At 40.1% G+C, this 23,424-nt stretch overlaps 1 protein-coding gene across 4 annotated transcripts in view; it reads right to left on the reverse strand.

Moving 5' to 3' along the window:
- The window catches only part of FTO (FTO alpha-ketoglutarate dependent dioxygenase), a 373,561-nt gene that overhangs the window by 202,280 nt on the left and 147,857 nt on the right, over positions 1–23,424 (reverse strand). For all 4 annotated transcript variants that reach the window (XM_006732590.3, XM_031027338.2, XM_081806585.1 and 1 more), the window contains 2 exons: positions 14,019–14,098; positions 7,068–7,211 (listed from right to left, as the gene is read on the reverse strand). In XM_006732590.3, coding sequence (XP_006732653.2) covers positions 7,068–7,211; positions 14,019–14,098 — 224 coding nt within the window. The remainder of the gene's footprint in view (positions 1–7,067; positions 7,212–14,018; positions 14,099–23,424) is intronic.

The raw sequence follows: 23,424 nt of genomic DNA on the forward strand, positions 1-23,424 counted from the left end.
AGCCTAACCAGTTTTCAATATAACCTGGAGTCTCCAGAGCATTTCTGCAAAGCCAAGAAAAGAGCAGTCTTAAAACTGAGGTCTTCTTAGCGAGAAAACCCAGCTTGGGGTGGGGAGGGGTTTTCCATCACATTTATTAGTCAGACGTGAGGAAACTATATGTTCATCAACAAATCCTGAAAAAAAAATTAATTAATAAAAATAAATTTTACCAAAAAAAAGCAAAACAAAACACAAATACTGAGATCCTAAAGTATAGAGCAGCCTGCACTCTGTAGGGAAGATATGATCAAAATCAGTTTTTATTAAACATCTTTATTAAAGACTAGTACTTAGAGCAAAACACAGACACATATTAAGAGATATCAATTTCAAGTTTCTTAAATTTAAAACCAAAAAAGAATTTACTATGGGCCAGGAGGAGCTGGTGAGAATCCTAGCCCTTATAACGAAATAATACAAAGTTAATTGTGGGGGTGTGTATTAAAGTTACAGCCATTCAAACTGTTACTTTTCAACTCAGGGCACATGATAATAGGTAGAAAGAGCAGCAAAGACATTAATAATTGCTTTTCCTTCCTATGAACCTACTATGGTTATTATATGCCACCTTAGCATTCCTCCTTCTATTCTAGCAAAACCCCGCTATTCATTTGGTAAATGACCCACCTCCCCAGTCCATGTGGTCTGGGGAGAGCTCCAACCCCAATACCAGGGGTGGAGTGTGCCACCCAAGTGTCAGCCAATCAGCCCACCACATTTCTCTAGTCGCAGAATCAGGTATGGGGGCAATCACCGAATGTTCAATCACAGTAAGTCTGAAGACTGAGAAGATTCAGGAAGAGCATTCTACAACCATTTTGCCACAAATGGGGAAAATGGAGACAACAAAGTAGGAAGCAACTGCAAGATAAAAAGATAAAAACCAGGCGGTGATACCACCTGGCCCTTGATCAAGCTGTTCCTGAAGCCTTTTTCTACTTAAGCCAATTCAGGCTGAGTTTTCTGTCCCTTGCAACTGAAACAATCCCAATATATGTAGATGAGAGGCTGAGTAAAGTTTTGAAAGGGTAAGAAACTATTTTCTATCCACTTTCCATATATTCGAAAACTCATCTTCAACTTGAAAAGAATCAAATTTTATCGTCAAAGTACAAGTCTATTCATCCCCCAAACTCTTTTTACCTCTGCCCTCTAAAGAAGTGTAGAGCTTTCACAGCTTAATGTTGGGTCGTCTGACTTTGCTCAGGTAATCGTGTTCCCTATACAGACAAACTATTATAATCTTTACCTGTTACCACAAAGAATTTTTGTGTTTATCCATATTGAACTTTCATGAGGCAAACAAAAGCAACTTGTGAAGATTTAACAATGGTGAAAATGGCTCAAATAACTAACCTGAGAACACCCAGTCATATGAAAGGGTTTTAGTTTACATTAACCAAATGTTTGTTTGATATGCAGAACTGATTTCAGTTAAAGCTGTTTAAACAAAAAAAAAAAAAAAAGGAATGTAGACAATATTAAGACAATAGTTGCTGAACCTTATCTGTGGTATTAAGAGACAGCTGTAAACTTGACTGCTTTGAAGGAGAGCGAATACAAGTGTAGTTCAACTCTGAAGATACAGGTTTAACAACGTTATTTATTACAAGACGACTTATTTTTAAGAGATTTTGCATGAAATGTGTTCACGCTACAGGAACAGCCTATCAGCATGGCATCACGCCCTACGTCAGGGAGAGCTGAAAAGATTTTAAAAGGTTTTCCTATCTTGAGGCCGGTTATTTCCATTGTTGAGGACACTGTGGTATCCCTGGAAAGAAAATCGATTATCCTATGTAATTAGTTCATTCATCTATCAGGGTCTAGATTTCAGGAACTTAAAACTCAGAAGGCAGGAGAGGGGCATACCTGGAGACTCCGCTCTCAGACAAGAAAGCAAAGAAAGACCCTGTCCATTGTAATAAGTCGCAACTTCCTCTTCCTTAGGTGCCCAGCTATCATTTGAAGCAGACAGTGCCACGAGTAAGAATAAGGGCTCCACTACCAAATGGCTAGGTCACTTGTAAATAAGGATCATTACCTAACAACCACATAGGTTTGTGGTGAGGCTTAGTGGGTTAATAATGAACAGCCTACCATATGCCGGGCACTTGCTAGATGCTAAGAAAGCAAACTGAACGAGGCCATGAGGCCTAGAACTTGTTGTCCCCAAGGATCTCACAATCTGATAAAATTTTCTTAGCAGGAAAAGTTTTAACATCCATGTCAATTAGCGCCCACCCCCCTCCCACTGGGCCAGTCAGTAAAGTTCACCACTGAGGACTTCCTCCCAGCAGAGGTTTATTCATGAGCTGAAGTACTGCCCAGGAGATGACAATCTTTCTGGGCATCAAATCCACTGGCATGCATTTTATTCAACTCCAGAACCTGACTTCTTCATCTCAGTGTCGTGGGTAAAAAACAGGACAGGATTTTAAGCAAATGTCACCCTCACCACTTCCCCCACTGCCAAAGAGAAGCCGTTGGCTGCTTTCGTAAAAGTAATTAAGGAAGCAAAAAAGATTTCCAGCCCCTTGATTCAGAGTTTGAGTTAAAACAACAACAAAAAAAACAAAAACAAAAAAACCCCACAAAAACCACCAACAACAAACAAATGAACAAGCAAAAAAAGCTATTTTAATTTTTTTTCCTCCCTAAACTGTGGGGATCAGAAAGGAAAAGTTGCTGGGTGGACGCTGCATAAAAGCTGAAGGGTCAGGACTCAGAATACAAGGGAAGCTTGAATTTCTTCAGGGCTAAAAAATAAAAAACAAAATAAGTAATAAATAAATCAAAGGCCAACCACAGCAACTGACCAATAAAGTTCTAAGCATGCTAGGAGTAGGGTCCCCATCCCTTCTCCAGGGTATGGTGCCCCCGGGAAGCTCGTAACTATCAGAGCAGAAATAAAAGACAAGCCATCAGGAGGGCTGCGGCTGACTTGAGGCCAAGGACACGCCACGGGTGACACAGATCCCCAAAGATGTGAGCCTCAGGGAGACAACACACAGGAACTCTCTTGAGGTTCTCTCGGACTTCATGATGCTTATGAACCAAACTCCCAGATTTTGGACATGCCCTTAAAGGAAATTCACTATGATACAGTCTTTTGGGCCAGTGCAACACAAAGGTAAGCAATGCCCCCTGGAATTTACCCAAAGCCTACTGACAACCTAGAGGCCTTGCAAGTTCTTGAAGGGCCGTCTGAATGATCAGAGAAATATGAAAATATGTCCACAACAGTGTCAGCTTCATAACTGACTCGGAAAACCATCTCCTCAAACCCTCATAACTAACCTGTACCTGGAACAATCTAAAAGATCTGTCAAGAAACATTTTTCTTCTAAAAGATGTCTAAGAAAAGTCTGAAGGGAAAGAAACCTGCCTACCTGAAACCTTAGGCATTCAACAGTAAAGTTCAAAATCATATTTATGAGCCACTGCATCACCATATATTGTAAATCATCTCCATTCTCTTACAGGTAAAGCAACTGTCACCTACTTTTCTTCTGCCAAGTTAGTGGGCTCTTGGTTTGGCCCCAGCTCAGCTCGCACAGTTCCCTCATGAGATGCGTGAGCAGGCCCGCTGGGGTTAATGTCTCACTGTAGTAACTGAAATAAATTATCTCACTGAGAAAGATGTGAGACCAGGGAGAGATGCTAATGTCCAGTGTACAAAAAGCCACACTTCAAAGGCCCTTTCAAAGTAACTTTAAAGAAGATGCAGGTTTGACCAGACCCAAACTATTTTTTTTTTTTTTAAAGATTCTATTCATTTATTTGACAGAGAGAGAGAACAAGTAGGCAGAGAGGCAGGCAGAGGCAGAGGGAGAAGCAGGCTTCCCGCTGAGCAGGGAGCCCGATGCGGGGCTCGATCCCAGGACCCCAGGATCATGACCTGAGCCGAAGGCAGCGGCTTAACCAACTGAGCCACCCAGGCGCTCCTTGACCCAAACTATTTTTAAGAAGGAAAACAGAATATTTAAAAACATGCAGCAAGATTCTGCTTCCGACTGGACCAAAAAAAAAAAAATCTTTGCTAAGCATCTCAAATTAGGAAAAAATAGCTTAAGGTCTTCAGTTCTACTCCCCAAAGTTCCCAAATCACTTAGTTAGGAGGCATCTAAGGAAAACGAGCCACTTCTACACACACATAGCCTGAAAGCCTGCAGCACATAAAACCAAGGGCTTCGTCCTATAACTGGTGCAGCGGAGGCACATGGCTTTTAAGAAAGAGGAAAGCAAACAATAAAGAACCCGAGGGAACTATTACGGACATGTGTGCTATTGCTTAACAACGGGACCCAGTGGAAAGGCAGCATACCAGGGCTCCATCCCAGGCCAGCATGTATGGCCGAAGAGTAGTATCTGCCGATATGCCTTGACATATGGAATTCATTCTTTAAGGGGATGGCCTTGAAGAATCAAAGACTGGGGGGATGGACAAGGTGAGCACGCACGCTATTCAGATGCAAGATCTCTCTCTCTCCCTTCAACCCTCGACCAGTCTCAAGGGGCTAAGGCTTCTGATATAGCTCTATCCCGCTTTGCTAACGTATACAATGACAAAAGCAGCCAGTCACTTTCTGAGACTAATGGGTTCAGATGACAATATTCTGTTAGATAAACAGGGTGATTGCTACAGACCGCCCCCACCAGTTGATGATAACAAAACATCTCAGTCAGTCAGAGAAGAAGACCAGAAGGACAGGGGGCAAAAATAGCCCCGGTAAGTGTTAAAGGGGACACCCATTCTACTAGCCTGAATCCTAACATTGCAAGGTTTGTAGAGAAGGAAAAGACTTACATTTCCAGATTAGAATTTCTTTACTACAAATATGGAGAAAGACATAACTTTGCTCCCAAGTCTAATTTCAGTGAGGTCACCAGGCCCATAAACGCTTACGTCTCTTGAAGTTCTAGCTATCAACAATGTCTCTAGCAAGGACAGAGAGGAGAAAAAAATGGGACACTTATCAGGCACAATGAAGGGAAGAAAGTCAGTCCTGAGTGCAGCTTATGAGCATCAGAAGTGTTGCTCATAAGGAAGAATTCCTTTGCCTTTGGTTCTAGAGATTATGGCAATGTTTCACAAAGTGTGGAGCAGTTCATAAGATCCTAAATATCTCTTTAAAGACATTTTATGATATTGTGGAAGCAGACACTGTTTCTCCTCTGCTCCAAACCCCTCAGTGGCTCCCCATTTCCCTCTGAGTAAACGGGAAAGTGGTTGTCCTTATAGGGACCTCCAAGGACTGATACGATCTGCTGCCTTCCAGTCCCCTAATACCACCTCTGTGACCTCATGTCCTCTAACTCACAGCCCCACTCCTGCCATTCAAGTCACAATGGTAGACTGTCCCTTACCTAGTCTGGAAACACCAGGCATTCTCCCACATCACAGATTTTGCGGTGGCTTCTCCCTCTGCCCAAATGCTGTTCCCCAGATATCTACATGGCTCACTCCTCATGTCCTTTAAGCCCCTGCCTGCGGCACATCTTCTCAGTGGGAATGTTTTCTAGCTCTCTCAATCTAACATACTACCAGATGAACAGATGCACTAAGTTTATTACTTGTCATCTCCCTACACTAGAACGACTGTTTTACTTACCAGTATATCTTAAAGCACACAGAAGATACCAGACACAAGGTCAGTCATTACTTGTTGAAAGGACGAAAGAGAACATTTTTATATTCCAAATTCTCCATCAATCCTTCCAATTCTAGCAAAGAGAAAGTCGCAGGTTGGTGATAACCTTCAACAGTTCTCTAGCCCTTGGGAATCTCCTTTTTTCCTTTTAATGTTTTTTGTTTTGAGGTATAATTTACCCATGACAAAATTCACCCATTTGAAGTATAACATTCAATGTCTGTTAGAAAATGCATGAAGTTGTATGCAAATCTCCCTTCTCCCATGGATAACGGAGACTTGAGGCTCAGAGCCTCCTCCCAGCAAAAGCACCTGCTGGAAGGTGGTAACACTGCTCTGTTTTCAATGGCGAGATTTCCCTGGTTCCTTTCTCTTTTGCCTGGTGATGCTGGCTTCTACTTACAGTGGTAATGCAAAGCCTCCTTTTCAAAGAAATGTATTTACCTAAAAAATGAGCTGAGTTACGGGGCGCCTGGGTAGCTCAGTCAGTTCAGCATTTGACTCTTGATTTTGGCTCGGGTCATGATCTCGGGGTCATGGGATCGATCCCCAAGTCGGGCTCTGTGCTCAGCGGGGAGTCCACTTGGGATTCTCTCTCTCTCCCTCTACCCGCTCTTTCTTGCCTCTAAAATAATAAATAAATAAATCTTTTTAAACAAATGAGCGGAATTTTTAGAAGCCTTAAATAGACCACAACATGGATGGTCCAAAGATAAAGGAACAGCGGAAAGGGTGTTACTGAGAGCAGCAAAGTTTGTGAAACCCTGGATGGTGGGATCCTGCTGGTCTGACTGCAGAACTGCACCTCATTTTGTAAATAACAAGCAAGGCACTGACACTTGCTCTTAGGGCCCACCCATGATCCCACTGGTCTTTGCGGGAAGACTACTCTTCATGAGTCTCATGCTTCTGCATGTCTTGTGAGCAAGGCACGGACTTCCCTCCACCTCAGCCTCCTACTGCAAGAATGTTTGGTAGCGTAAACAACCTTGGAAGATATAGTTTCTCCTCCAGAACAAAGGGCAGGAATGCTAACAGCCTTGGAGGATAAAGACGGTGTCTGGTTTGGAGCAAAGGTCAGGCATGCTCACTACCTATTATAAAAGATTCAGCTTCCCTTGGCTCAAGTTCCTCTCCTATGACACAAGCCCTGCACGCGTCCACATTATGGGCCCACTTTGCATTGTCCTGCAGAGAGAGGCTTACAGAACTGGCACAAAAATGCAGATACTCTGGCTACTGCTGTCGTTGTAGGTAATTAAACTGTTCTTTGCCTCTCACTGAGGAATTTCAGGGCTCATACCCATATGAAATTATGGCAGATCAACTTGTTAGCTCGCAAGTAGCTTCCCAGTTCTTGAAAAGTCTCACCTCGTTGTGGATTTCTTCTCCTTGTTTCAGAACTGCAGGCTCAAAGGATTTCAAAGAAACATCACCATTGTCCACCTCATTACGGACATTCTGCAGAGCCAGCTGGCAGCGCTCTAAGATATAATCCAAGGTTCCGGTCGAGCACTGCAGAGACAGAACCAGCAATCAAGACTGTAAGCAAAATCCAAGTTTACCATACAATGCTTCCTGGGGATGTTCACATTTGTCCCTTCTCCATACATTCACCTGTTGCCCCCACAGCTCAGTCCATATTCAACTTAAGAATCACTATAGTGGCCTGCTCCCTGGGCTCTGTGCTTAGCCTCACTTGGGCCACTCTCCTTGTTGATTTTCTTTTATGATGTGGGCCTTATATCACTAAACCATAGGCTCTCTGAGGCTAAAACCATGTACATACTTATATGTATATATACACATGTATATACATACACACACACCATTTTATTACATGAATTTTTTCTACAGATACTGCAGTATCTAGAACCAAGTCCTAAATGTAAAAGAAACTTAGTAAGTAGTTTTTGGATGAATAACTAATCAACCAAGAAGTCAAAAATACTGACTTTGTTATTAAGTACCCTGAATCTAACAATGGGAAAGAAAGGTAACCAGACTGATCGAATCAACAGCCCACAAAAGGGAATAGTAACGGCGGGGAAAAAAAAAAAAAAAAATTGAAGTTATAAACACAGGGCAAAGAACTCATTTTCCTTTTCTGCAAAAACCAAGCAGCTGCGGTCCTTGGCGGAGTACGTTCTTCAAATAATGGAGAATATGTGGCTCATGCCCTCAAGGCATGTTCAAAGGCATAACTTAGTGCCTTGGTATTGGCAAGGGCACAGATAACTAGTTCATCCTTCTCTTTGTCTCTGGGAGCAAAACAGAGGTCAAATGGACAACCCCTCCTTTGAATGATGTATGTCAGAAAAGAAAAGGATGCAGACGGAGTGTGCATCCATTGGTTTTGATGACAACATGTTTTCCTAGAATGATAAAAAGCAAGCTATAAATACCCGTTCGACCCAATGAGGAAAATGTATCCCTAAAGTATTTCTCTTCCAACATACATAATTTAAACAGATCCCTCAGAAATAACCTTGAAGGCTAATGCCCTGGTACAAAAATTCTTTCTATGGTTACTGCCATGTTACACAATGTGTCACGGATAAGCCTGGGAAAAACAAAGTTACAGTGCCAAATACCGAAGCCTGACTAATGTGTATATGAAGATCTCAGAGTGCTAGGAGCACAAGAGCAGGCAGCTCCAATTTGCTACAAAGAAAAGAACAGAAAGCAAAGCTGAATCACCACTCACTTTTGTCCTGGAGCCACTCCTGCAACCTCTTTTAAAATGACGATCTATCTATAAACATGCTCTACTCACACCTTTACTTTCCCAAGTATTGAGTGACCTATGTAAGAGGTTACTAATCACAATGCCATTTATTGAAAAGACTGGAAATAACCTAAATTTCCCATCAATAGGGGACTTGTTAAATAAACTACAGCGAAGCCATACTGGCAGGCAAAAAAAAAAAAGGCGGGGGAGGGGTGAGGGAACTTTTTTTTCCTGGGTGTTCAGAGTTTTATCCGTTGTACAGAACCTATAATAAGGCCCGTTTTTTTGTTTGTTTTTGTTTTTTGGCAGGGACGGGTAACAACTTTATTGAGACATAATTCACATGTCACAAAAGTCACACCGTGAAAACATACAATTCATTAGTTTATAGTATATTCACAGAGTTATGCCACCGTCACCACAGTTAACTTTAGAACATTTTGGTCACCTCCCCAAAACAAATGGCACCCCTTAGCAGTCACCTGCTGCCCCCTTCCTGCCAACCTGCCCAGCTCCAGACAACCACCAGTCTATTTCCTGTGACCACAGGTCTGACTATGCGGGACCGCTCCTAAAAATAAAATCATACGATAGGTGATCTTTTGTGACTGGCTTCTTTCCCTGAGCATGACAGTTCAAGGTTCATCCATGTTGTAGCACCTGTCAGTAATTCCTTCCCTTTTACTGCCAAATAATATTTGATTGTATGGAAATACCGCTTTCGCTTTTCCATTCATTATCTGGATTGCTCCCACTTTTTGCCTATTATGAGTCAAGCTGCTAAGAACATTCACGTACGAGTTTTCATCTCTCTCCGGTATAGAATTGCTGGCTCCTGAGGTAACTGTATTTAAAATTCTGAGGAAAGGTCAGCCCGTCCCCCAAAGTGGCTGAACCATTTTATATTCCCTCCAGCAGTGCAGGAGGGTTCTAATTTCTGCATATCTTCACCAATACTTGTCACTGTAGCCATTCTAGTGGGTGTGAAGTGATAACTCAATATGGCTTTGCTTTGCATTTCCCTGTTGACTAATGATGTTCAACATCTTTTCATGTGTTTATTGGCCACTTGTGCATCTTCTTTGCAGACATGTCTCTTCAGATCTTTTGTCATTTAAAAAAATTGGATTATTTATCTTTTTAATTATTGGGTTGTAAGAGTTATTTATATACTCTAGACACAAGTACCCTGTGACATAAGTGATGTGAAATACGTTCTCGCATTCTATAAGTTCTCTTTCCACTTTCTTGATGGAACCTTTTGAAGCATAATAGGGTTGGTTTTTTTTTTTTTAATTTTTTTTTTTTTTAAGATTTTGTTTATTTATTTGACAGAGAGAGACACAGCGAGAGAGGGAACACAAGCACGGAGAGTGGGAGAGGGAGAAGCAGGCTTCCCGCTGGGCAGGGAGCCCGACGTGGGGCTCGATCCCAGGACCCTGGGATCATGACCTGAGCCAAAGGCAGACGCTTAACCGACTGAGCCATCCAGGCGCCCCGGTTTTTTTTTTTTTTAAGATTCATTTATTTGTATGTTTGTTTGTTTTTTAAAGATTGATTGATTGATTTGAGAGAGAGAAAGACAGAGAACAGTGGGGAGGGACAGAGAGAGTCTTAAGCAGACTCAGTGCTGAGCATGGAGCCCAAGATGGGGCTTGATCTCACGACCCTGACATTGCAACCTGAGCTAAAACCAAGAGTCAGATGCTTAACTGACTGTGCCACCCAGGTGCCCCTATTTATTGTAGAGAGAGGAGAGAGAGCATGGGGGGAGAGAGAGAGAGAGAGAATCTCCAGCAGACTCCATGCTGAGTGCAGAGCCCGACATGGGGCTCAATCTCATGACCCTGAGATCATGACCTGAGCCGAAACCAAGAGTTGGACATTCAACCCAATGCACCACCCAGGTGCCCCTGAAGCATAACAGTTTTTCATTTTGTTGAAGTCCGATTTACCTACTTTTTCTTTGGTTGTTTGTGCTTTTGGTGTCATATCTAAAAAAACCACTGCCTACTCCAAAGTATGAATTACATATTGATAAGTTATCACCAAGGCTTACTAAAACAAAAGTGCAGAATGGTATGTAGAGTAGGCTACCATTTGTATAAAAAATGTTTTTAATTAAACACATATTTGCTCATATATGTATTAAGTATCACAGAAAGGATAACAAGAAGCTGATAACACTAGTTGCCTCTGGGGAGGAGGAGCTGGTTGGCTTTAGGAGGAAGAGACTTTAAACTATTTATTCTTGGGTACTTTCTGAATTTTGAATCATTTGAGTAACTACCTATTCATAATATAATTATATATAAAATTCATAAAATTTAAATTAAAAAAACAGATTTCTTCTTTTCCAACCAGAAGAAAAAAATCCAATAAAAGTCGAGAGCTGTCAGACATAATCTAGTCACATGTAACCGAAAAACTAAATAGATTTCTTCTCTGATTAACTAAAATGAAATTCAGAACATCACTTCCTTAAGACAATCTGTTTCTGACATATTTTGAATGGACAGAAAACAGCAAATCATTTTGTGTGGCACAGATAAGACATGCCACGTTAATTCTGTATGAAGGAGAGGACATTTATAAAATAAGTGAGGGCTACAACACTGCATGGATTTTTTCCATCTCTTCTCTTGAGGGAAATAATAATGTAACTTTCATGTTAGAAAAAAAAAATCTTTTCCCTCTTTTATTACTGACAACAATACGACATGAAATAAAAATTTTTAAGTAAGATAAAATAATAATCCTGTCACCTTACCTTATTTTAATTATTTTTATTGCACATGATTCTTTGTTTTTCCACACGGCTGTGATCAGAATGTACACATCAGTGTCTATTCCGTTTTTCTCTGTACGTAAGTACTCAAAGTAAGTATTTTCAATGGTTGCTCACTGAGGTGATTTTAATTAACTAGTCATGTACTACAGAGGCACTAAAGTTCTCTCCAGCTCTTCACTACTCTTAGTCACTCTAAACATTTTTATATGTGTGTGTGTTATCTTTCTTTGAAGTGTCTCCTAGGTTTGACTCCCAAAAACAGTGTTATCAGATCAAAGATATTTTTATGGTACTTTATATACATCCCCATATAGCTTTCCAAAAAGTATACCAATTAGAAAAACTTCCAGAAGTATATGAATATACCTGTTTCACCATAACTTTACCAACACTGAACATTATCATTTTTGACTTTCCATAGAAATAAAAAGTTACCTTAAAATGGTGATGTTTCAAAAATTACTTTTTACTTTAAGGTGATTATTAAAGCCTGTATACATAAGATCACATAAAACAAAGTCAGCTAACTTTTTCTTAAAAGGCCAGATAGTAAGTATTTTAGGCTTGCAGGCCTTAAGGTCTTGTTGCGACTCTGCAGCTTTGCCTTTGTAACTCCAAAGCAGCCATAAACTATATGGAATCAAATGAGTGTGGCTGTGTTTCAATTAAAATTTTTTTATTAAAACAGCTGGCTAGCCCATGGGCCACAGTTTGCTGACCCTGATCTATAATATAGAAAGCAAGATTGTTACATCATTCACAGTGGAAGTGTCTAATTAGTAGCTTGAACTCAAGTACAGAGACTATAAAAGACATAGATTTTAGATAATGTGTTTCTCCCAAGAGCATCACTACACAAACCCACTTCTTTATTTAAAAGTTAATTAATGCTCACAATGTTGCCTAAAACTTAGAGGACACAAATACAGCTGTGATTAAAGCAGAAAATGCTGAACCTCAGGATATTGTGAAAGCACCGCTATCCTCATAAAATTGGTCCACCTGGAAAAAAAGGAAATCAGGGCACAGGGGTACTGTTCAAACTGTATTCTGGAGGGCCCCTTTGGACGGCTTCTGTGTAGGCATGTCCTACTGCAGGACGGGGAGGAGGAGAGCTTTAGTCCCTTGTTTGCCTTTATCTGCCAGACCGCTCCACTGGTCAGCTCCAACTCAGCCTGTTCAAAACTGAATGAACTACTGTCTTCCCCCAATGTCTTCAACTGCTGTTTCTATTAATAGCAATGTCATCCCCAAATCACCCAGGCTTGAGAGTCAGCCAAGAGCCTGGCACAGCGAAAGCATCCAATAAAGAGTTCATTTGTTTGTCCATACACACATTCCTCCTTCTATTCCTCCCTCTACTCAGTCAGTCCTTCCTTCCCGACTGCCTAACAGAACTTACTTTCAGGTCTCTCAGATAATTATCCGTGTGTTTATTTGTTTGGGATCTGTCTCCCCAACTAAAATGGAAGTTCAACAAAGGGAGTGGCCACAGATGTACTAGGGATGATGTTGATGGCTCTCTCAAGCCCATCTTGCCACTGGACATGTGACAGGCACTCAAATATATGGATGAGCGAATGGAAGAGAGGGGGCAAGGGACATGAGGAGAAAGGGACGAAGGCATGTTTCATGGGCTGGACGGCATCTTGATTTAATAGATACTCAGGCCCTCTCTGGCCCACAGCAACATGACCAGTCCACGAGAAAAGCCACTTAATTACCATACAACATGCTACTGCTTTACAGACTCAGTCTCGGGACTGAGAAGGACTTGTGCTTGTGTTCCCCTGCCACTTTGTTGTATCCCTTCTGCCCAACTTCCCACCCTGGTCCCCCTGTGGCACGATGGAAAGTCAATCTACAAAACAAAGCACAGATAACAAGCTTGGATATGAAGTCAACTTGTAGGCCTTCTCATGATTATTCCCCTGCTCTCTGGAACCTTCCTTAACTGATCACACAGTACCGCAGGGTGACTACTAGGAGTTTTTCCCACCTCCTAAGTTTCCATTCTGAACTGGTCTAATCAGCTGACCATCAGCCACCGCAAGTGGTGGCAGAATTTAGCACTAAAGTCTGGGTTATGAACTCAACTGGGGAGCTCAGAAATTACTGGGCACCACTGTAACTCTCTCCTTAATTTACATTCACATGCCCAGAAGTCTGACCCAAAAGTTAAGGGAAATGTAAATTCTCAACCACCAGAGCCTGGTCACAGCTAACACATGCACAAGCACACAAACCCTCCCCATTTCCTTTTTTTTTTTTTTTAAAGATTTTATTTATTTGACAGAGAGAAACAGAGCAAGAGAGGAAACACAAGCAGGGGGAGTGGGAGAGGGAGAAGCAGGCTTCCCACCGAGCAGGGAGCCCAATGAGAGGCTCGATCCCAGGACCCTGGGATCATGACCTGAGCCGAAGGCAGACAGTTAACGACTGAGCCACCCAGGCGCCCCCTCCCCACTTCCTTCTGGCCATCTCCTGTCCTTGACCTTGACAGATAAAAACCCCTTAGACAATCTCTAGCTAGCAACACCTGCCAATAGCATTTTACCTTCTCCAAGAAACAGAATCCCCAAAGAAGCAAAATATACTAATCCCATGCTATGAACACACTTTTTAAAACTGTATCCCACACAACTCAAAGCTAATAAAGCAAGTAAATAAAGGCTAACATCAAGTTCGATGGAAGCAATTTTCCTATCAAATACTCTTCCAAAACTCTATGCAAAATTGCTCATTCAACCACTGCTGTCACATCCAATTAAGTTTGAATCACATTTTTATTAACACTTACCTCTGCCACTCGGTGGGTGGAACTAAACCGAGGTGGTAAACCAGCCAAAACACAGTGTTGGTGGGTGGCATTGAGATCATCTATAGGAAAAATACCAAAAATTAAAAAAAATAAAACCACACACACACACATTTATTAGTCACTATAAACTATTCAACAAAAATACAAAGTAAACAGTAAATCCATCATTCAAGGACAATAACCAGGGAATTAACACCTGCTCTGTATTCTTTAAACCATTCTTTACAACTAGGATGACTTTGTGTGTATATAAGTATAGAGAGAGGGACATCAAAACCATGACACTTCCAAGAGCAAAAGGGGATGTTAATTATTCCAAGACAACAGGTGTTCAGGGCTGTCTTTAGCAAACAGGATACATGGTCACCCTACTTAGGTGTGGTCTTATGATGCCCACTCATCACTAAGTTTACTATTTATGAGCTTCTTTCTCATTCTCATGATATATCAAATTCTACCCATGCCTTTAGATAATAAGCCAAAATTTTTTTAAACTATTTGGGGTGGAACAGCTTTCATCTGAAAATCTGCCTCTTTCTCTCCCCAATCAAAGTATCAATTTTGCCCTAACAACTTTTCCAGGCAAAAAACCAACCAACTCAGCAGTTGGCAATGTTTTGGCACTCAGGTCAGAATTCAAGCCTATGGATTCACAGCCCAAGAATGGAGTAGGTAATGAATTCATCAGCTGAAGAAAAAGCCTAAAACCACACACAGTGGAAGAAAAACCAATGGCCAAGTTGTTGCGTACTCTAAGAAATGATGCCACACGTCAGGCAACATCTCTATCACCTCTGCTTAGGACATCACTTCCTCTATTACAAAGAAGAGAGTGGAACAGTACTATTCCCCAGCACTGGGTGATTTCCTACACAGGTAACAGAGGCTTCTTACCAAGATACCAACACTCATAACGATTTAAACTAAACGGCAAAAGCACCACACCCCTTACAGGGCAGCAAAATTAACTTCTAAACAAAATAATGGAAATGCAAAATGTCAACTGAAGGTCTCCTGCTTCTGGACATTCCGGAGTACCAGTGACAAGGTTTGCCCTCCTACCTTAAACAACTATAAAAATGGACCAAAACAATAGGAAACAAACATTTCTGACACTGGAAAAGAGAGCAAGATACAATCCCAAAGATCGAAAAACAAAATAGGTGAGGCCTAAAATTGCCCTAGCTTACAAACCTGGAACAGTTTCAAAGCCAGAGTAGAGGGGGGTGGGGGGGAGTCAGGCAGAACCCAGAGTTTTCAGTTTTCCTTCTTGTGGAATTGTGAAGACAGAGACTGGAGTTTAGGAAAGCCAGGCAACAAGGATTGTAAGACAGAATACTGGAATAGGAGAACCCATACAGAGAGAAAACAAGCAGACATCTGTAGAAGGGTTCCTTCCAAGTCTATGGCTGAGCACTAATGTGTGTAGGTGGAAATGAAAACTTCCCAAGGGCAGGAAAAGAAGCATCAGCAAACAATAGGCTGAACAAATCTCAGAGCTCACACAGGGCTGGGGATATTTTGTGTTCTCAGCAGTCAGAATGGCTCCTACTACATGAGATAATGGATAGAGTCCTTGGAAAAGCATTAGTAGTAGAGCTAAACTAGTTCTACATCAAAGGCTGCCCTAGATCCACTTAATAGCTTAAAAGCAAGCCTCAAAAGTACCCAAGTTATTCCAAATAGTTTAGTCATTAGAGCAAAGTCCAACACTATTCAAAAGAATTTAACACAATCAGATACCCAATAAAATTCACAATATCCAGCATCCACTTGAGAAGTAACAGAGAAGAGGGGTGCCTGGCTGGCTCAGTTGGCAGAGCTTATGACTCTTGATCTCAGGGTTATAAGTTTGAGCTCCATGTTGGGTATAGAGATTACTTAAAAATGAAATGTTATAGCGGGACCTGGGTGGTTCAGTCAGTTAAGCATCCAACTCTTAGTTTCGGCTAGGTCATGATCGTGGGATCAAGCCCCACATCAGGCTGCATACTCAGTGGGGAGTCCACTTCTCTCCCTCTCCTTCTGACCCTCCCCCTCCTCGTGCTCTCTCTCCCCCTCCCTCTCAAAAATAAATCTTTTGAAAAAGTAAAATCTGGGGCACCTGGGAGGCTTAGTCGGTTAAGCATCTGCCTTCAGCTCAGGTCATGATCCCAGGGTCCTGGGATCGAGGCCTGCGTTGGGCTCCCTGCTCAGCGGGGAGCCTGCTTCTCCCTCTCCTCCCCACTTGTGCTCTCTATCACTCTCTCTGTTGCTCTCTCAAATAAATAAATAAAACCTTTAAATAAAAACTAAAATCTTATAAAAAAAGTAACGGAGAAGAGAAATGTAAGATATATATGACATATATGATATGACACATATATATAAGATGTATACATATCTTTCTTTCACATATACTTCTTTCACACATATAAATAAATTAAAGGAAGCTTCTAAAGATGAAAAATGTATCTGAAATTTAAAAAATCACACTGAATGAGATTAATAGCACTTTAGACACTGCAGAAAAATCAGTGAACTAGAATACATGGAAATAGAAACTACCCAAAAATGAAGTACACAGAGAAATAAAGACTACAGATAAATCAAAGGGCATCAATGATCTATGAGATACTACTGATCAGTGTAACATAACTATAATTTGATTCTCAGAAGAAAAAGAATGACACAGGTGGGCACCTGGGTGGCTCAGTCAGTTAAGCATCTAACTCTTGGTTTCAGCTCAGGTCATGATCTCATGGTTTGTGGGATTAGCCCTGAGTTAGTCTCTGCAGTCAGTGTGGAGTCAGCTTCGGATTCTCTCTCTCCTCTTCCTTTGCCCATTCCCCGCTCCTGTGTGCATGTGCACTCTCTCTCAAATAAATAAATCTTTAAAAATAAAAAAAGAGGGAGATTGACAGAAAAAAAATATCTGAAGAAATGATGTCCAAAGAGAAAAATCGGAACAAAGAACAAGGGCAACAAATAGCAAATCAAAGGGCATCAATGACCTATGAGATACTACTGATCAGTGTAACTACAAGGTAGTTATTAAACCAATTATATCAATAATCACTTTTAATGTCAGAGGAGTAAACACACCAATTAAAAGACAGACATTGTCAGAGTGGATGAAAAAACAAAACACAACTAAAAAAAAAAAAAACAAGAACTATATGTTGTCTAAAAGAAATTCACTACTATAAAGTCACATATAAATTAAAAATAAAGGGGTGGAGAAAGATATTCTGTGCTAACAATAATCAAAACAAAGCTGGAGTACCTATATGAATTTAGACAGAGCAGACTTCAAAACAAGTAAATTACCAAGGACAAAAAGGGCAGTACATAATGATAAAAGGTCAGTCCTCTATGAAGATATCACAATCTTTAATGTGTATGTACCTTATAAGAGAGTCGAATTACATGAAGCAAAATCTAACAGAACAGCAAGGAGAAGTAGACAAATCCACTATTATAGCTGGAGACTTCAACATCTCCTATCAGAAATGGACAGATCCATTAGGCAGAGAATCAATAAGGACACAGTTGAACTCAAGAATACCATCAATCAACTGGATATAACTGACATCTATAGACTACTTCATACAACAAGAGCTGAATACACATTCTTCTCAAGCTCATATGGAACATTCACCAAGACAGACCATATTCTGGGACCCAAAAAAAAAAAAAATATATATCAAAGAATAGAAATCATACAATGTCTGCTCTCAGACCATACAGGAAATAAACTAGAAATCAGTAACAGAAAGACAGCTAGAATATCTCAAAATACTTAAGAGACTAAAGAACTTCTAAATACCATGGTGAAAGAAGAAATATCAAGAGAAATTTTAAAGTATTTTTAACTAAATGAAAATGAAAATACAACATCAAAATTTGTGATATGCAGCCAAAGCACTTTGAAGAGTAAAAAATAACACACTGAATGCATATATTACAAAGGAAAGATCTAAACTCCATAATATAAGCTTCAACCTTAGGGAATTAGAAAAAGGAGAGCAAATTAAATCTAAAAGAAAAAGAAAAAAAATAATAATTAGAACAGAAATCAATGAAATGAAAAACAGAAAATCAACAGAGAAAGTCAATATAACAAAGCTGGTTCTCTGAAAAGACCAATAAAATCAATAAGCCCCTATCTAGGCTAAGAAAAACAACAGGAAAAACACAAATTACTAATACCAGAAATAAAAAAAACACACTAAGTATAGCTGGCTCTACACTCCTGATTTACATACTCTTTTGTATGTCATGTTATACTTCAATAAAAATAAAGTTTAATGTAAAAAAAAAAAAGGGAACATCACTATAGATCCTATGGATATTAAAAGGCAAATAAAGTAAAACTATGAACAACTCTATGCCTACAAATTTGTAGGCATACATAATGTAGATGAAATGGACCAATTCTTGGGGCGCCTGGGTGGCTCAGTTGGTTAAGCACCTGCCTTTAGTTCAGGTCATGATCCCAGGGTCCTGGGATAGAGCCCCGCATTTGAGCTCCCTGCTTAGCAGGGAGTCTGCTTCTCCCTCTGCCCCTCCTCACTGCTCATGCTCTCTCTCAAATAAATAAATAAAATCTTTAAAAAAAGAAAAGAAAGAAAAAATGGACCAATTCTTTGAAAGACTCAATCTGCAAAAACTTACATAAAAAATAGATAATCTAAATAGGCCTATGTGTACTGAAGGAATTGAATCAAAATTAATTACCTTCCCAAACAGAAAGCACCAGGCCGAGATGGGTTCACTGGTGAATTCCTTTTTTTTTTTTAATTATGTTCAATTAGCCAACATATAATACCAACCATTTAAGGAGGAAATTATACCCATTCTTTAAAAACTCTTCCAGAAGAAAAACGTGGAAGGAAGACTTCCTAATTCACTATGAGACCAGCAATACCCTAATAGAAAAACCAGACAAATCTATTACAAGAAAACTACAAATCAATATTTAAGAACATGAATGCCAAAATACTCAACAAAATATTAGAAATAGAAACCAACAATGTATATTTTCTATACTTTTTTACACATCTTAAGAGACTTATATGCAACAACCAAGTGAAACTTATCCAGGTATGCAAGGCTGGCCCAATATTTGAAAATGAATTAATATAATCCATCACATCAACAGGATAAAGAAGAAAAAGCATATGATCATATCAATAGATGCAGAAAAAAACATCTGACAAAATCCAACACAAATCCATAATAAAAACTCCCGGTAAGCTAGGACTAGAGAGTAACTTATTCAATGTTATAAGGACCATCTACAAAATACCTACAGCTAACATCACACTTAACCTTGATTTCTCACTAAGATTGGGAACAGGGCAAGAATGTCTCTTCTTATCAGTCCTTTTCAATAGCACACTAGAAGTGCCAGCTAATACAATGAGACAAAAAAAGAAAATTAAAGGTATACAGACTGAGAAGGAAGAGATAAACTGTCCTTCTTCATAGATGATGTGACTGTCTCTATAGAAAATCCAAAAGAATCAACAAAAAAAAACCCTCCTAGAATTAATAAGCAATTTCAGCATAGCTGCAGGATATAAGGTTAATATACAAAAGTCAATCATTTTCCTAATGAATAAGTGGAATTTCAAAGTAAAAACATATGTACAAGGATCTACATAAAGAAAACCAAAGGGGCACGCGGGTGGTTCAGTCGGTTAAGCATCTAACTCTTGATTTCGGCTCAGGTCAGGATCTCAGGGTTGTGAGATAGAACTCTGCTTCAGGCTCCACACTGGGGCATGGATCCTACTTAAGATTCTCTCTCTCCCTGTCCCTCTGCCCCTCCCTGTCTTCCCTCCCTCTCCCTATTAAAAAAAGAAAAAAGAAAAGAAAACAAAAAACCCCTGATGAACAAAATCAAAGAACTAAACGAATGGAGAGATACTGCATGTTCATGGACAGAAAGACTCAATATTGTCAAGATGTCTGTTCTTCCCAACTTGATCTATAAATTCAATGCAATCCCAATCAAAATCCCAAGTTATTTTGGGGATACTGACAAACTGATTCTACAGTTTATACAGACAGACAAAAGACGCAAAATAGTCTACACAATATTGAAGAAGAACAATGTTGGAAGATTGATTTACCCAACTTCAAGAATTACTATAAAACTACAGTAATCAAGATAATGTTTTATTGGCAAAAGAACAGGCAAATAGATCAACGGACAGAAAAAAAAGAGAATCCAGAAAAAGAGCCACATAAATACAGTCAACTGATCTTTGACAAAGGAGCAAAGATATTCCCTTCAACAAATGGTGCTCGAACAACTGGACATCTGCATGCAAAAAAAAAAAAAAAAAAAAAAAATTGAATCTAGACACAAATTTTACACTTTTCACAAAAATTAACTCAAAATGGATCATAGATCTAAATATAAAATGCATAAAACTCCTAGAAAATAACATAAGAGGGAATCTAGATGACTTTGGGCATGGTGATGACTCTGGTTACAACACCAAAGGCACAACCCAGGAAAGAAATAATTGGTAGGGCGCCTGGGTGGCTCAGTTGGTTAAGCGACTGCCTTCGGCTCAGGTCATGATCCTGGAGTCCCGGGATCGAGTCCCGCATCGGGCTCCCTGCTCAGCGGCTGACCCTCCCCCCTCTCATGTGCTCTCTCTCATTCTCTCTCTCTCAAATAAATAAATAAAATCTTTAAAAAAAAAAAAAAAGAAAGAATTGGTAAACTGCACTTCAGAAAAATTAAAAACTGTTCTGTGAAAGACACTGTCATGAGAAGAAGAAGACAAGCTGCAAACTGGGACAAAATATTTGCAAAAGACATGTTCAATAAAGGACTGTAATTCAAAATACAAAGAACTCTTAAAACTCAACAACAAGAAAACAAACACCTTTATTGAAGAAATGGGCAGAAGACCTGAACAGACACCTCACCAATATACAGGCTGCAAATAAGCATATGAAAAGATGCTCATTATCATTTGTCATGGAAGTGCAAATTAAAACAAGATACTACTACCCACCTATTAGAATTGCCAAAATCCACTGATAACTGATAACACCAAATGCTGACAAAAATAATGGAACAAGAGAACATGCATCCGCTGCTGGTGGGAATGCAAAATGATACAGCTGTTTTGAAACGCCATTTGGTTTGGTGATTTCTTACAAAACTAAATATACTCTCACGGTAAGATTCAGCAATTGCCCTCCTTGATATTCACCCAAATGAGTTGAAAACTATGTCCACACAAAAAGCTGTGAACAGATGTTTATAACGGCTTTATCAATAACTACCAAAACTTGGAAGCAACCAAAATGTCTGTCAGTAGGTGGATAGATAAACTGTGGCCCATTCAGACAATAGGATAATATTCAGCACTAAAAAGAAATGAGCTATCAAGTCATGAAAAGAAATGAGCAAACTTAAATACATATTAATAAGTGAAAGAAGTCAGTCGGAAAAGGCTATATACTGTAAGATTTCATTCTGGAAAAGACAAAACTACAGAGAAAATAAAGTTGCCAAGAGTTGGGTGTGGGGGAGGGCATGAATAAGGGATTACAGAGGATTTTTAGGGCAGTAAAACTATCCTGTATGATACTGTAATGGCAGATATAGGTCATAATACATTTTTTAAATCTATAAAACATATCCATAAAATATACAACACCAAGAGTAAACTCTAACGTAAAATATGGATTTGGTGATAATGATGTGTCGATGTAGGTTAATCAATTATAACAAACGTACCACACTGGTGCAGGATGTAGACAGTGGGAAAGGCTGTGTATGCATGGAGACAGAGGTACTTGGCAACGCTCTGTACTTTCTGCTCAACTTTGCTAGGAACCGTTTTAAACTGCTCTAAAAAATAAACTATTTTTTTTTTTAATTATCAACGGAAAAGTCTTTGGAAAATTCTTTAAGACTCCATAGCTCACACTCTCGAGACCAATATACAGGTATATAACTATACAGTTACTCTCCCAGGGTGTTCTCATAGCAAAAGAAAACACTTATTTGCATCACTTGATTTAATATTTGGATGAACAACTACTCTGGGTCAAGCACTATGAACAAAACGGAGCCCGTGCTCTCATGGAGATTATATTATGATGGGGGAGATACAGAACAAGTAAAGAAACGAGAAATTCAGATATGAGTTGCTATGGAGAAAACAAAGGATAATTTAAGAAGAGTAAGAGTTAGTGGGGGTGTGCGGGAATGATGCACTACTGTATATGGAACCGTGGCTGGGGAGAATTAAGTTGGCCGGAGATCTGAATAACGAAGATCCAGGCAATGTCAACGTCTGGAATGAGAGGTGGGAACAAGCTGGTTGTACTTGAGACTATAGCTTGCTGCTCAAGGTGGAGAGGGGAAGTTGAACAGATGAAGGCAGCCTCCGTTGGTCATGGTCAGAATTTGGGGTTTAAGTCTAGATACAATGGGAAACCATTAGAAAATTTTAAGCAGGGAAAAAAATGTGATCCAAGTCTGAAGAGACCACTCTGGCAGCTTTCTGGAAAAGAGGGAGGACTGAGAAGGGCAGCCTTTGAAGCAGGAAGACCAGCAGGGAAGCTGCTGCCATAATCCATGCGGGCTGATGGTGACTTGGACCACAGGGACAGAGGCGAAGATGGTGAGCAGTCATCAGATTCAGAATGTTTTAGAGAAAAACAGTAAGACCTGCTAATAAACTAGGTAAGTGAAGCAGGGGAGAGAGAGAAATTAAGAGCAATTTTGGGGGTTTTCACAGGAAAAATTGATTGAAGATGATTAAGTCACAAAACAATAGGTTGTTGTATAAACAGTATTAAAAAATGCAGTGAAAGGTGAGGATGGAGACAACAGTGACAAACATGGAGTTTTAAATTCAAAGAAAAGGACAAGGAAGGAATGGAGGATCAAAGCTGATCCAACCTCAGCAGATGGGCTCAGAAGCGCGGCTTCAAGTCTGATGAAGAAGGCTAAATGACAAGTCTCCCTCTCACAGTTTGTCCCCCTCTGAGGCCTCTGTTTAAGGACACACCTGAGGATTTCTGGTTAACCTGGACTATTTCGCCTAAAGGGAGTTTCAGAATCAAAAGAACAAAACAAAACAAAAAGCAGAGGTTGGAGAAGGTTCCCTCGGCCAGATTCCCATAAAGGTTGAAATCAATTTCTAAGAAATACATTTTGATTTGGGTTGCATTTCTATGTTTAAAAATTCTTAAGGGCGCCTGGGTGGCTCAGTTGGTTAAGCGACTGCCTTCGGCTCAGGTCATGATCCTGGAGTCCCTGGATCGAGTCCCGCATCAGGCTCCCTGCTCGGCAGGGAGCCTGCTTCTCCCTCTGACCCTCCCCCCTCTCATGTGCTCTCTCTCTCTCATTCTCTCTGTCTCA

This window comes from Leptonychotes weddellii, chromosome 16, assembly GCF_054177405.1.
Source record: "Leptonychotes weddellii isolate Sample4059 chromosome 16, ASM5417740v2, whole genome shotgun sequence".
NCBI lineage: Eukaryota > Metazoa > Chordata > Mammalia > Carnivora > Phocidae > Leptonychotes > Leptonychotes weddellii.